At 39.0% G+C, this 15831-nt stretch overlaps 1 protein-coding gene and 1 long non-coding RNA gene across 2 annotated transcripts; one reads left to right on the top strand and one right to left on the bottom strand.

The window, feature by feature from the left end:
• Positions 1 to 32: 32 nt before the first annotated feature.
• Positions 33 to 9739, bottom strand: LOC103061176 (glioma pathogenesis-related protein 1). Its single transcript, XM_007445120.3, has 5 exons — positions 9539 to 9739; positions 7123 to 7368; positions 5302 to 5411; positions 386 to 468; positions 33 to 169 (listed from the first exon to the last, which is right to left on the bottom strand). The coding sequence occupies exons 1-5, from the start codon at positions 9719 to 9721 to the stop codon at positions 33 to 35; spliced, it is 759 nt and encodes a 252-aa protein (XP_007445182.1). The 5' UTR covers positions 9722 to 9739.
• A 98-nt stretch (positions 9740 to 9837) lies between these two features.
• Positions 9838 to 15602, top strand: LOC148215914 (uncharacterized). Its single transcript, XR_015796419.1, has 4 exons — positions 9838 to 10156; positions 10902 to 11348; positions 13463 to 13668; positions 15090 to 15602. It is a non-coding gene; the product is annotated as an uncharacterized LOC148215914 (long non-coding RNA).
• The last annotated feature ends 229 nt before the right edge of the window (positions 15603 to 15831 follow it).

Below are 15831 nucleotides of genomic sequence, written 5' to 3'. Positions count from 1 at the left end.
ACCTTTCAAAAGTGCTTATTTTTTGTTCCAGTTTACTTATACATAAATAGGCTGGGATAATGTTGCTTCAGAACAAAGACAACTACAAAAGTAATTAAAAATGAAGATGTTCTCAGGACTAGAATGATGATGCAGTACAGATCACAATGTGGCTTCATCCATACTTTACCTACAAATAAATTAAAAAACATTATTTACAGTTGCATCTACATTAATGTCAAATCACTATAAACATAAGAAACTCGTGTAAGTTTAGGACTTTTAGTTAATTAAAGATTGTTATTTCATTCATGGAAGTTCTGTTTTGAAAAGGTTTTTTAAAAAAATCCTGACTTGCAGAATGTGACAGGAGAGGAAGAGAAAGTATAGTAGTCCTTTTACTTACCACAAAGTCTGTCTACGCAAGGCTCTCCATGACATTCACTGCATGCTACTCCTGATTTATATGGCTGTCTTGGATAATTCCCACTGCAAAACAATAATTTTGTCAGCTCACTTGATGCAGAGACAAGAGGCAAGGTTGAACCACTGTTCCTCTTCTAATTCAGTACTTTAACTGAATTATTGTCTGGAATAATTTTTACTATGTAGTGGGCATTAAAACTGCAGAATGGTGTTACTAGGAACTGTAGCTCAGCCAAATACAACAGGAGACTTCTGAGCTTCAAATCAGTGATGTGGACTCTTGAAATTCAAGCTGGAAACTTACTTGCCAGTATTCTTTACTATTTCCAAATTATCTCAGTTTGATTTAGTGATAGAACCTTGGATTTTGATTGCTGTGACCGTCCAATTTATAAAAGGCCAAAAGTGGTTATTGAACATTCAATAATACTCTAAGGTGCAATGAATTCCCTTCTTCTATACCAGCCTTTTCCTTTACATTCCCTTACCATTCCCACCTTACGTAAAAGGGAGATGGAATATCAGCTTTGTTTTAAACCCTTCCTTTTAAATTAGGAATAGTATTTAAATATTCTCTAGTTTTTGTGTGCCCAACACCAATAAATTAATGGACTAATATTTTAAAAAATCAGTAACCACCTCAGTGTGAGATCTGTCATTATCAAAAAAAAAATTTAATCTGCGCTCAGTCGTTACTGACTCTGCAGTGACTGCTTGGACGAGTCCTTGGAGTTTTCAAGGCAAGTGTTATGGAAGTGGTTTGCCAGAGCCTCCTTCCTAGAGCAGAGCCCAGCTGGCGAGCCCAGGAGGCAGGGTTTCCGTTGCTTTGCGCCCTTTTTGGTCGCGCGTGGTTTTTTGCGCTTACTGGCAACTGCTCCCGACTCCTTTGCAAGGCACCGCCAGCATTTTTCCTCCCACCGGAGTGAGAGTCCCCATTTATCTACTCACATGAGTTTTCGAACTGTTGGGTTGACAGGAACTGGGGAGGAAACGGGAGCTCACCCTGTTAACGCGAAGGCTGGACTTGAACCGCTGAAGCGTCGACCATTTCTGGCCGGCAACTTTCAGTGTCATTAAGCCGCTGCGCCACCGCGTCCCCATCATTATCAAAATAATATCCATTAAATGAGACATTGAGAAATTTACACACTCAGCTAAACCATGGCCTGAGCTCCCAGGTAACAAGTGAACAAAGATTAATACAGAATAGTTAAATAAAATGCTGCCTCAGGACGTTTTGCTTTATTTTTTGCTATGTTTGTCCCATTTTATTTCTGGTATTTATTTGGCAAATTCATATGGCCGCCCATCTCATGAAAAAGTGACTAGGTGGTGTATAAGACTCTAAATTAGTATATAAAAAACAATTATTAAAAAATTTAAAAATAAAAGCTCAGAGAGAATGGATGCTAATAACAATGAAGCCACCTCAGTATCTTACCAGTCCCCTGCTGTCCCCAAGCCTGATGGCATAACCAGGTCTTGAAGGACTTCCAGAAAATCAATAGGAATGGACCCAGCCTCACTTCGGGGGAGGATGTTTCATAAAGTGGACACCATGGCAGAGAAGGCCCGCCTCCTGGGACCTGCCAAATGTAGCTCCCTAGCAGACAGGGCCCATAGCATGCCTCTTCTGCCGGATCTGATGGGATGGGCAGATATAATCAGAGAGAAGCAGTCCCTGTGATGGAATGGAATTATGGAGGCCAGAGTCGGGGAGTGAAGAATCCTCTTTCGTCTCCCGAAGCACGGGGAAGAGATAAGAGGATGAGCCTGGCACCTCCCTGAGGAATGCAGGCTGTGTTTACTGACTGACCCTGGGAACTAGTTCCAGTCTGGGAAGATTCTTGATAGAGGTTGTAGCTAATAAACCTTGCTGGATTGAATCTGCATGGTCTCCTGGAGTTCCCTGGGCTAGGGCTTTAAAGGTCAAAACCAGCACCTTGAATGGACCTGGAAGCAAACTGGCAACTAATGCAGCTCACAGAGCAGAGACGTAATATGTATTGTTCTAGAAACACACATAGCTGCCTACACTGCTGCATTTTACACCAGCTGAAGCTTCTGGATAGTCTTCAAGGGCAGCCCCATGTAGAGTGCATTACAGTAGTCCACTAGCCATGACTGCCACCTGCTCTTTAAGTAGGAGTTGTGAGTCCAGGAGGACCTCCAGTTTGCGCACCAAATGTGTTTGGGGGAGTGCAACCCCAGCCAGCACCAAAGATGGCATAGTCCTAAAACTGGTAGCCCCAAAGCCCAGAGCCAGGGTTCAGTTGAAGCCTGTTGTTCCCCATCCAGACTCTCACAGCCTTCAGGCACTGGGATAAGATGTCCACAGCATTGCTTAATTCTCCAGGGGCAGAGATGTATAATTGGGTATCATCAGCCTACTGATGATATGTCACCCCATGACAACAGATGAGTTCACCCAGCAGTCTCATATAGATGCTGAATAGGAGCAGAGACAGCACCGTACCCTACAGCACCCCACACATCTCTCCCCCCCCCCAAAAAACCGCAGACTGCAATTGACCCTGGACAAAGGAGAACCAGCACAACACAGTGCTGCTCACCCCTAATCCTCTGAGTTGATCCAGAAGGAAACCATGGTTGATGGTATTGAAAGCCACAGAGAGGTCGAGGATGGATGCACACCCTCCATCCTGTCCTCACCAGAGATCATCCAAAAGTGCAACCAATGCTGTTTCCATCCCATACCTGGGTCTAAATCCCGACTGAAAGGGATCCAGATAATCCACTTCATCCAAGGTCCTCTGAAGCTGTTGTGCAACTACCTTCTCAACTACCTTCCTCAAAAAGGGGAGATTAAATACTGGACAGGAATTGTCCAGTATAGTGGGGTCCAGTGATGGCTTCTTGAAGACGGGGTGAACCAAGGCCTCCTTAACAGATAAAGGAACAACCCATCACTCAAAGATGAATTCACCAATGCTAGAACTCACTCACACAACACCCCCCGGGCTGCTTTAACAAGCCAGGAGGGGCATGGATCTAAAGGGCAGGTAGCTGAGCTCACGCTCCTAAGGATCCTGTCCAATTCCTTACACCCAACGTGTTCAAAACATTCCCAGATAACCGGGCAAGACTCCTCCCCAGGCATCCCCCCAGACCTGCAACAAGGCCAGCATCCAACTGTGAGTGTATTCAAGTGACTCCGTCTGACAGATGTTGAATACATTCTCCTGCATGCCCCTGCAAAGGGCTCTCCAAGCCCTCTCTACCCGAGAGGCCAAACGTCATCCGAAACAGGGCCATGGGACAGCTATCCACTGATGCAATAAGGAAGAAGTACTGACACTTCACTGCTCTTACTACCACAAGGTAGGCCTTAATAGCAGCTCTAATGTGTGTTTGGTCGAATTCATCTGTTATTGAACACCAGCGACACTCTAGATGTCTCTTTTCTCGTTTCATCTCCCTTAACTCTTCCGTGAACCACAGGGAGTGATGGGATTCACAAGAGGGGAGAGGACCCATAGGCTTCTCCATAACTATTGTATCTGAAGTTGATTGTGTTTATGCAAGTTAAATTATTCTATGTTGGACTCTTTCTGTAGCAGTTCCCACCCATCCTGAATCTGTCCCAGGTGTATATTCTCCATGATGGATTTTATGAGAGATGCTGATTTTAGACTATTATATGTTTTCTCCAACACTGATTTATTTATTTTTTTTGGTTCTACATAAAGTTACAAAGGAGGTTTTATATTTTCTTCTTTCTTAATTTTAATAAACCTGACTATAAATTATACCTTGTACTACTGATCTTATTCCCCCAAAGTGTGGAAAGCTACTACCCTTAGCCACATATCTGAAAACCTCCTAGGGCCAGGAGGTAACATTATAGAATTTCTTTTATTTCCACTTTTTTTTTTTTACTGCCAAGTAAGGCCACAAGCCATGTGGGACCTATCTCTCTCACATGATGGGATTAAAAAGGTGAATACCAGGTAAAGGTCTTTTCCAAGAAAGTATAATAACTATAATAATAAGTCACTAAGGCAGGGCCAAGAGTTGTAAAAATCAGAGGACTTAGGAGAAGAGGATTAGGACCTGCTTTTCATCCTACAAGCTCAGCCGTGTCACTACAGGTATATCCTATTGTCCCTGCCTTTGTTTCAGCAATATTTCTACCCTGCCTTTTTAAAAAAAACTCTCCCCAGGGTCCCTTAGTCCCTCACCCTGTAACAATACAATAGTAAAAAATTAGAATCTTAGCAGTATCAAATAATTGAATCCACCAAGATAAAATGATGAAACTCAGCTGAGAAGTAACTCTTTGAAAAGCTTATAAAAAAGATCTTCACAGCCTAAGGATTATGGGCAGCGAAAAAGAGCACTTTGGTTCATCCTCTAATAGGATTACACAGATGCACAGACACTGCTTGCAATACTTTTGTCCCTGGCATTAACCAATCCTACAGGAATGGCCCATTGTGAGGCCTTCCTTTAGATAATATTAACCATGCTGGTTTGGAACTCTTAAGAGTTATAGTTTACATATCTGAAAGGTGGGAAAGGTTAGCCTAAATTATTTAGGATTTTAAAAATTGCCCCAGCACTTTAAAAGGAATCTGAATATTCTGTAGGATAGTTTTCATCATAATTTAAACCATTCCATATAATTAGAGTAATCTGGTATGCATATATTTGGCACATGACTACCAAAGCTACAGTAAGTCTGCATTCTGGTGATAGAACTGAATGTTTGCTTTTACTATGGATTTTAATCTTGAGCTATAATTCTTCCATATCAAAGAGGAGTGAATGGGTTTGAGTACACACATAGGGTACCAGTTTCTCAATTCCTAAAGGAGTTAGAGATTTTCCTTCCTAAGATGATTTCTTATACAAACTGCAATTGAAAAAGCTTACCCAGGTCCATAGTCGCAAATGAAGTGTGCAGCGTTAGGTCCAGTAAAGCCTTGTACTCTAGGACAAAAGTGAACAGCACAGCCAACTTTGTACGTTGTTGCCCAAACCATCTGAAAATAAATTGGCATATTCTGTGGTAAATTTAGTGTATACTATAACTTAGCCAGCAGTTGTGCTAAAAAGAAGAAACTGCTATGTGAATTGTAGCATTTGCTTTGATGATGACGGTGATGAAAAACATTTAATGTTAATGTTCAAAACAGATGAAGGAACAAGTAGTTTATTTGCAGGCACACTGAATCAATCACTGACAGCTAAAGTATTGATGTAGCCTGAACAAACTTATACGAAATACTACCTGTTTTGCCTGACCAAGCTCATTGCTCCTGTTTTTTTCATATCAGCTTTATTTCAAACAGGTGCATAATGACTTAGATTGTGAGTTTATTTTGAAAATTCCACTTTCTGTTAATCTCTCATATCTGAATACTAATAAAACTGGGTCAGAATGAACTGTCAGGTATTTTAAGTTTTGTGTGATAAATCTCTAGGTTTATTATGACACAAGAGTTTCCTTATGCATCTGGGAAGTTGTCCCCATGCTGAGAGGTCTGAATAAATGAGATTCAACTTCTGTTTGCTCCCAATGCTCCTCCTAAACCCACTTATGTAATAAAAACAACTGATGAAAACTTGACTGTGACTTTATCATTCCACCAAGGATCATTAGAAAATGGATGATTTCTGATTTGCTGGCTAGACCCAAGGTATCACAGATGGAGCATTTTCCGTGATTGGGCAAAGCAACAATCCATCTTCCCAAAAAGGCTGGCTTCTAGTTCTGCTGGTCATTCTATACATCTAAGGAGTAGAGAAAAGAGAGGTAGGCTAGTGGCCAGCCTATCAATATTCAGGTTGGAGGCCCAGAGGACCTCTCTCAAATGATACTCTTGCAAAAACCCCTTAACATACCCAAGATTTTATGCCAAGAGGTATATAATTAGCTTTGTTGACTGCATTAGTTTTATTTAGAAATCTGTTTGTGAGATTGTTGCCTTCTCTTGTTTTCTTATATTTCCATTCTTCCAACACATTCTTTTCTCTAGATATTTGGCTTCATTGGCTTAATAAGGAGAAGTAGCCTTTCCTCTATTCCAAGCATAGTGATACAAGGGACATGAAGGACATTTTTTTTATCCAGTTATTAAATAAAATGGATGCAAGAGTAGGTAGTGGGTTGCTGTTAAGCTTATCCTGAGAATGGATTCGATAGCAGTGCCACAGCAAACACCAATAGGGATAAGTAAGGCACAAAGCCATTAGGCCATGGAAAATGGGAATTATTTTTAAAAAGTTGGCATCAGTGTGATGGGATTTGTGGTGGCTCAACAGGTGCCTTAACATGTTGGGCACTTTTGCTAGGAAATTTTAAAGTATGTCAGGCTTGCCAAATGGAATCAAGCAATTTGGAAGCTGTAAACTAGCTGCATTAGTCCAGTTTCTTTTGAATAACTGCCAGCTGCTATTTCCTTCTCAGCTCAACATTTAAGACTTCAGTACTTTTATCTATCATCTGATGCTTCCGATGAGAAAGTTTTCAGTTTTATAAAGACACTTGGCATTTACCCATGACAAAAGGGCCATAGTGATACCAATATGTTACATAAACAATCCTCTTCAGCAGGATCACTATTATCATCCTTAGCCTGCAAATGTGGGAGTAGGAGCTGATTTATTGACCACTGAGTCAAAATCTGAAGCAGGTGTTTTATTGACTTTTTAGAAGTCATAATGCAAGGTACAGTATAATTAATGACTTACCTGAGTATAATGTCCACATACTTGTTTACAGTTTCGAGTAGCATAATTGTAATATTGGACTTCATTGTACCAATGAGTGAGGGCTTTAGTCACATTAAAATACGAAAGGGTTCCAGTCCAAATATTTTCTCCAACATTTGTGAAGTTTGGGTGGGCCTTCCCTGGTGATTGGAGATCAGGATTATGATCAAATATGCACATCTTTGCCCAGCCAAGAGCAGTCTTTGCAAGATCGTGGTCCCAGCTCTACAGAAGCATAATAATATACTATGATCACTTGATTTGGTATTCCTGGATTATTTTAAAAAATAATGCAATTGCCTTTTATAAAGTAATTCCCCCATCTGACCCTGAAACATGGATTTGTATATAATTTGTATCCTTCAGTTCATTTCTGCTGCAGATTGAGGAAGGTATAAACCATTCAATGCCTCCTGCACTGGCATTACATTTTGTTTTGTAAGCTAACTAGCTGCCTACTTGTTCCTGACTTGTCAGTATGAATATGAATATAATTATCTATATAGATATGCAAAAAGTGAAAATTTGACTTCTTTATGCATTGCACTGTACCATATGTTATTGAATAAGCTACATTTGATGGGATTTGCAAATACACTAAGCCAAAATCAAACAAATAATTATGTAATCCATGAACTCAAACTGACATACTAGTTTTGAAGCAAACTCGGGAAAGGCATAAATATTATTTATATACCTATGCTTTTGATTCATTGATGAAAATTGGAAATTCGGGAACTATAGCATGATCCACATACTGTAGACTGGGGAAACAATATCATATGGGACACATATTGAAAGCTAAAGCTTTAGATAAAAACAGAACAGAACATATTGATGATGGTGATGCGACAGGATTCAGATTCAGTCATGGATGGGCACTGAAGAAGAAGAGAAAGAAGTGATCTACCTATTCACATGTATTTATGTTGATTTGTTTAGTTAATTATATTCACCATTTGGATTGCAGCACATTGGACAGGTGTTAGTCCCTCCCCTGAGGCATCATAATCCCAATACTAATTGTTCCTTGAAGATGTTGCGTCCCAAGTAGAATCTTTCCTTCTTTGAAAAGTAGCAGCCTGTTAGGGGGAAGGGGGTCTTGTTGGGATCATGGTACCTTGTTCATTTTGTATCATACTGATTGTGACATTCTTCTCACAGCTGCTATTTAAAATCTGCCCTCAATAGCTGGTCACATTAAATGGGACACATATGTAATCCCTGTTTGCATTGGTTCTCAGCCTTTTGGCTAAGATCAAGCATGTGTGTAGTTTCTCTTTCAATATAGTGCTTAACTGGATCAAGTCAAGTAATCGCTCATGGCTTAGATTTAGCCCACAGAAGATTCAGCCTTACATTGGATTAAATTGACTCTAGCCAGTCACCTGGGTAGAACTGGAACAACTAAAACCAAGGCAATTGTCCCATTTTGCCTATGTAGACCACCAAGAAAGAGCTAGGACAAAGAGCTGATATACAGTATTTATTACAGAACTCCCTGACCAGGCCTGGCAGAATGGAACATACACCCCAAACATTGAGTGGCTACCGCTACAAACATTGAGTGGCTTGTGATATCATGAAGCCTTGGCAACATGTTCCCGGTGCCAGGGTTCATGGGATACTAGTAACATTTCTTGGAGAAAGTGGGTGAAGACCTGTTCCCCAAACTACAACTTTTGACCTATTTATTGTGATTGTATGCTGCCCAAATCATTGGTGAGCTTAGTGACATGATATGAGAACATGGCCTTGATGTAATACCAGATTTGTTCCTCCCAGAAAGATGGCTCTTTTTGCATCAATATTAATATTAAGAAGACCAGGGAGCATAACATTTGACAGAAGTACCAAGGAACAGCAGCATGGTATTGTGGTACCCTTTGGGCTTTCTGTCCCATCTAATTTTTTAAATACTTTTTAAATTATATAATTTAATTTCTTTTTTTTTTTTTGAAGTTGACATGCCACAAAGCAGAAGATCTTGGATCCTAGAGACATGTGTAGGGGAAAAATGATGGGTTCTTTGTTTGAAAATGTGCCCATCTGCTCAGAAAAGAGATCACCATATATTAGGATGACAAAAAGAACCTAAAGGGTTAAAGTATAAGTGGTATTTTGTGACTAGCTGTGTATCCCATAGCAACTGTGTTGCCAAAGGTGGGAGGCCTCACAGCTTCCATTTAGAGCTGATGTTTACTATATGCTCTCAAAATTTCCAAAGCCCCAAAAGAAACAGAAACAGTTCAGAACCTTGTCTGAGAATTAGCTTCAGCATAGCAGAACCCTCTTAAAAGAACTAGAAAAGTTTAAGCAATTGTAAACCTGCAGGAAGCATGAATTAAAGCAATTTTACATCTTCCATTGCTACAGATTATGATGATTTGCTTACCATCCGCTTCATGTCGCTAGCTGGTGGATCCACACTGGATCGGAATCTGTTATGCACTCTGACACATTCTTCAATAAACTCTGCATTTTCAATATCCGGTAAGGTATTTTGGCTATAAAAACAACAGCAAACTGGCAGCTTCAGAAGTAATAAAACACCAAAGATCAGTTTTTTTTCTGTCATTCTGGACTGCTCTTTTAACTACACAATGAGCCAAAGTATTTTATATGTCAGCCAAAATGTTTTAAGGCTATTCCGTTTGACAACTTCTGTTTGTCTTTTATTTCACTTTTCTTTAGTTCCGTTGTTAATGAACAGAGACAACCGGAAATGAATCAAGCAAATAGCTTCAAGCTGAAGGCAGAGCCTAGTGATGAGTCAGTTTCACCACTGAATTATTCCTTTTCTTACATTCCCTTGTATAATTCTTCCTATCTTGTATGGAAGTCTTAACTACTGAGAGAGTATAAGCACTGTCCTGTAATTTATACTGGCAAGTGGACTAATTTTGATTTTTTTTCAATTTGCAGTAACTTTGAAATCCAAACCTAAAATTAAATTTCATGAACTTCAGTGGTTTAGGATGTCAGATCTCATCAGTAAAACAAAACATCTACAGTAAGTAGCATTATGTACAGAAATATAACTGTCTTGTATTTACACTAATGATTGCTAATTGGTTCTTGCCATACTTGGACTATGGAGATTTTCTAGATTAAACCAAGTCTGTTTTGACAATGGCAGGACCTTTGCTGAGAGGAAGTAGATGGAGTGGGACAGGGAGGGTGAATTGTGGTCTCTATTCTTAGCAGATTTTGATAGCATCAACCACAGTTTCCTCACTAAGTGGGTCGCCAAAGTATGTATGAATAATAGTGCTTGTAGTTGCTCTGCTTTTGTTTAGGTGGCCAGTTCCATAAGAACAGTGTTGCGAAGGGAGACTTTCTTTGTTGCCAACTTTTGGGGTCTGTTCTTTTTTCCACAGGGATTAATAGAACACACATATAATAAAACAGCTAAGAGGATTAATGTGGAGATTTGGTCAAAAGTATCACTAATTTATTGATTTATTTATTTCATTGCATGGGTTATTAGCTGGCTCAGTTACTGAATCAACCCTAGCCAGGATAAAAAACAATTTAAACAGAAGGAAAACATCTACAACAACAGTCAAAACTATTAACACCTTCTGTCAGGGAACAAACAATACTGTATGACATTCATCAAGTAGAATTACAAATCGCCCTGCCCCAGGGCCTTCTGATAGAGCCAGGTCTTCATGGCTTTCCTGAAGGCCAGCAGGACTGGGGGCATGTGGATTTGAGGGGAATGATAATATTTGGACCACCTCTCTTTCATCCAGGGCTGATGAAGACAGGAGGTCTTCTGCACACTTCCATCCTTGAAACAGGACAGAAGTATGTCACTTGAAAAACTTCTGTTCCTAGGGTGTTCCTCTTGCTCCATCTCCAGAATGGGGCCAGTAGAGTTGCTTCCTGCACATAACGGTTGCTGCTGCTGGAGGGCTGAAGCTCCTGAATTGGGGACCAAATCCTTTTGAAAAGAGAAAAATATTCTACAGTCACTCAGAGGAGGAAGAGAAGCTATTCAGAGAGCGATCCTGAATGAGCTATGATTTCACAAGCCATGCCATGGACTCCCAAGAGCCAGAGAAGAAACCCCAATCCTGTCTGGTTTGTGCAAAGAGCAAATCAGCTATCCTGGGAGCATCCCAATCTTGATGTCAGCCTTTCAGGTAGTCCAGGCAGGAAACCAAAACTGTGAGCACTAACACTACCTTTATTGTAAGGTAAGAGTAGCCAAATCTTGGTCTGAAAGCATTTCTCTCCTTCCTTGCCTTTACTTTTCAGAGAACTAGAGAGGGTCTCTTCTGAGATGCTTTCTCCACCCCAATTCCTTTTGTGGGCAGAGATCTCTCTTGTCAGACTGTTGCCTAGTCTGCGGCTCTTTCTCCTATCTCCCAAGATTATTCTCACAGTCCATTACACTTAAGTACCAGTCTAGTCTACAGCAAGCCTGATGATCAGTTTAGCCAGAGCATTTGATAGGCAGGTACTGTGGGAACCATTGCCAGTGCAGTTCCATGAGGGAAAGTTTTCCACAAAGTTGATATTCCCCCTGCTGGGGGGAAAAAAAGGCTGCTGAACAAAGCTCTCTTTTCTCAAGCAACCAAACTGCAAATGGCCATGGACATACAGAGCCCCATAGACAGATGTTGGTGGTAGGGCCTATCCTGCAGCAGGCCAATTGGAGGGCCTTCGGTTGCCAACCTCCCTTAGGTTCTTCCTCTGTACAAATTCAAATGTTCATAAATGTTCATTGTGTTTTCTGATACAAAACACCACTTTCCTCTTGGATCACATTGATCTGGCTTCAACCTGCCTTTCTCTTTTTACAAATAAGCAAGAGACTAAGCCAGTCCAAATATGTTCTCCAGCCAGAATATAATTAGGATGAACTTCTCTGGGAGTTTGAAGTAATTATATAAATGCATATAAATTATATATAAATTATAAAAGTGGCACTTTTTTGCCCATGCTCTGGCTGTCTTTTCCAATGCAGGGTTCCATGTTTATAAATTAAAAGATACATGGATGATGTTTTGTGGAAGCAAGAATAAGAATTAGCAATAATTATTTTATTTTGAATAAGTTTGTCCAGAGTTGAACTCGAGTTAATTTTATGTGCTTTGTAACAGTCTTAGCCACAAGAGTGCCTAGAAGTGGACTTAAATCAGTTTTGAGAAAGTATACTTATATTGTGCACGTGTGCAAGGAACTTTTCAAAAGTGTCCATGACTGCAAGTGTGTGCAAGTCTTTGACGTAACGCTGCTGAGCTATATTTGCTCAAATATATGTTAATTTGCTGTTGAATGTGTCCTGTGACTATATAAATGGAAACTTCTGAGATACAAGCTTTGAGCTGTGCCACTGAAACTCTATAAAGCACACTCTCCCTTGGTGCTAAGTAAAACAATTTGCCACAGCCAACTCTCTCTGTTGCCGACGCTCTCATTTAATGAGAAATAGAAGAGATTCACATTTTATTACTTTTTCTGCACCTTTCAACCTATACGTTTCATATTAGAACATAAGCCAGTGGATAAAACTAATTTTTTAAAGTTAGAGTACTGAGTCATCACTAGCAACAGATCTTTATAACAGAAAACTTCATTCTGTCTTATGTTTGTTTCATGGCTTTCCCAGTTCCCTAAAGCTTATGTTTTGTAAACTGCTTTCAGTTTTAATCCTAAAATTAGCTCTTCCTCTTTATATTTTAATTATTTCCTACAAATTCACATCCACAAATGGTGGACAGCAAATTTATCTAAGTTATAGATTGAAAAAATCCACTGTGCAAGCTTCTTCATTTGTTTGTAAGTACCAAGACGTCACTATTTGTTCATAGTAGATTTAATTCATTGCATTCAAAGCCACTTTCACCAGCTTATTGTATAATACATTAACAAAATGAAATCAAATAAAAATAATTAAAATATTTTATTTTGCACAGTGTTAGGAAAAGTTTTACTGCCATTAGACACATGCTGCTGGCTGCTGGCTTCACGCTATATTAAAATTAATATTGTAGGGCTTATTCACATAGACCTGTATAAAGTGTTGATCTTCTGTACCAGGCATGGAAATGGAATCATAAATCCTCTATTCACATAAGAATCTGAATGATGCTCTTTTTTTAATCTTTAGTACCTCACAGTATCACAATATGACGAAAAGAAAAAAAGATGACGAAAGAAAAAAAAACGAGAGGTGTTTGACCAATGTATTAACTGGTGCTTGGTATTTTACAGATTTCAGAACAATGTGAAATAAAGAAACATATGAGATTGCTCCCAATCATAAAAAAAATTTCTACAAGTGTACTTTTGTTCTATTTTATAGGATGAGTTTTAATTACTGAAGTCTTAGGGCTTCAATAAGGGTGAGCAATCCACAATCCCACCATCAGTCCATTGCCTCTGAACAACCTTTTGTGGCCTTTGGAGTTCCCTCTGCGATTTTTGAAATTGAAGGAACAAGTTATTGCTGTTTTGAGCTGGGAACAACATAACAACTATAGTTTTATCCCTAAAATGGACACAACACAGGTAAAAATAAAAATGTATCTTCTTAGATATCTCTGCATGCTTATAGGAAAAATAGAAAATCCCATACCCAACTACAGTACTTTGCATTGTCACTAATCACTATGGATTTTTGCCTTCCCAAATATGAGGCATGGCTACCAAAAGGTTGCACACTCCTTATCTTAAGATATGGATAAAGCACTTGACCAGCTATTCAAAGCACTAGGTCAACCATGTATATATCCTCTTGCCTTTCATGACTTATCTAACAGAAGAATTTCCAGCTGGATTCAGAAGATTATAAAGGCTCCTTGAAAGAGGAACAGTATCATCCTCTTTAAAAGAGGCATAATTAGATTGCTTATTAAATGAACAAACAAACAACTACTTTGGAAACTGAGGGTGCATATAACAATAGGCTAGTTATTGGCATTCTATTCCTCTGATTTTTGGGCATATTTGGATCCATTTGTTTTTGGAGGGATATTCACACCAAATGCCATGTAGACTCATGGTTTAAAGTTCAAGTTTTAAATCAGAATTCCTTGCTTTACCACTGGATTTACCAAAAGGGGAAGGTCTCTGAATTTAAGAGGACAGGACCCGCACAGATTAAAAACTCATCTGCCACCAGTGCCATTTAATCACACTGCATCAATGCATTTTTCACATTTTGGGAAATCTAGTTATTATTTCAAATAAATATAGAAGGTTAATGGACTAAGGAATATATTATTGCAAATTATTAGTATGGCCATTTTCTTATTATTGACAAAGCAAAATCTATCCCTTTATGTGTCAGCACAAAAGAATGTCAGCATAAAATGGACTGTCTACATCAATCCCTCTTCTGCCTCTGTTGCAACTCCATGCAGAATCATGTAGTCCTGATTTGCAGGTTCACCAGTCACTGCAGGAAAGACAGTGGGTTTTCTCCCCTAGCTTTGCTACTGTGTCCCTTAGGTCACCAACCAGTAGGAAAACACCCACTAATTATGGCACTGCAGCATATATGGGGTCTGACAATATTGTGCAGTTATGTTATTTGCAGACTCTGTCTGAACTTCAGTAGGTTGGCTTGTCTGGCCTTCCTCCCACATCCCATCTGGGCATCTGACAATTTCAGAACAATGTGAAATAAACATATGAGATTGCTCCCAATCATAAAAAAAATTTCTACAAGTGTTTAATTTAATTAAACAGTGCTAAATATATTCTAATTTTGAATGGGCAATAGACACAAACAGGAAGATACTTTGGTAGAACAGTTCTAAGGAGTAAGGAGACAGTCTTGCATGTGATTGTGCAAGAAATTAGGTTTTGTAGAACTGGAGAACTGAAACTGACTTGCTACTAGGTCAGTTACTTCACAGGTGGAGGAAGAGATTGAAACTGACAAATTATCCACAAAAGCCTAGTTTGACATTCCTCAATATTTTCAGGTCATTGCAACAAGAAAAAGCAGGGCCACTGCATCTAAAGTTGTCCCACTGATATCATTCCAGAGTTGCACAGATAAACCCCCTCTTCTTCCACAAATGAAGTAGTGGAGATCTGATTATTAATCACACCAAACATCATTCTTTGTTGAAAGCTGAAACATAAATTAAATTAAATTAAATTAAATTACAAGGACTAGAATTCATGTAATCACTTAACAACTAAACCTGGATTTATTGTTTTCTAAAATGTATGGAATGCTTTTACAATGTTTTCAGTTATTCTAAATGTCTTTGTTAAGTATGCAACTTTTATTGTGATAGAAGGTTAATTACAATATATGTAGAGCTACTTTTGCTGAGTTACTGTAACAGCTATCTCATAGCTATACTGTCTTAAATAATCCACATATTTATGTTTGGGTTGTATTTATACATACTTTGAAGAAAATAATAAAACTTATATGGATATTATGTCCACATACATTTGTTCACTTCTGAGTAAACTTAAGTTTAAAATTCTGTTTCCTCATAATATTTATCAGTGGCACCATCACTATGAAATGCTTGTCTGGAGGCATATTCTATCCACAGATTTTCCCAGTTTATTTAGGTTCAAGATTACATGTGCTTCCAAGCAAATTTTATATCCCCATGCTCTAGCAAGTCTACCAAAAGCTAGATTAAATATCTGCAAAGGATGAGAGATCTAGCTTTAATCACATTTTGTCATCTAGTGAATGCA

The sequence above is a fragment of the Python bivittatus genome, unplaced genomic scaffold (genome assembly GCF_059951505.1).
Source record: "Python bivittatus isolate LINGU-HERP-01145 unplaced genomic scaffold, Pbiv_v1 ctg000330_np1212, whole genome shotgun sequence".
In the NCBI taxonomy this organism is placed as follows: Eukaryota; Metazoa; Chordata; class Lepidosauria; order Squamata; family Pythonidae; genus Python; species Python bivittatus.
The sequence above is the reverse complement of the archived record's forward strand: the minus strand, read 5'-3'. Positions and strand labels throughout refer to the sequence as shown.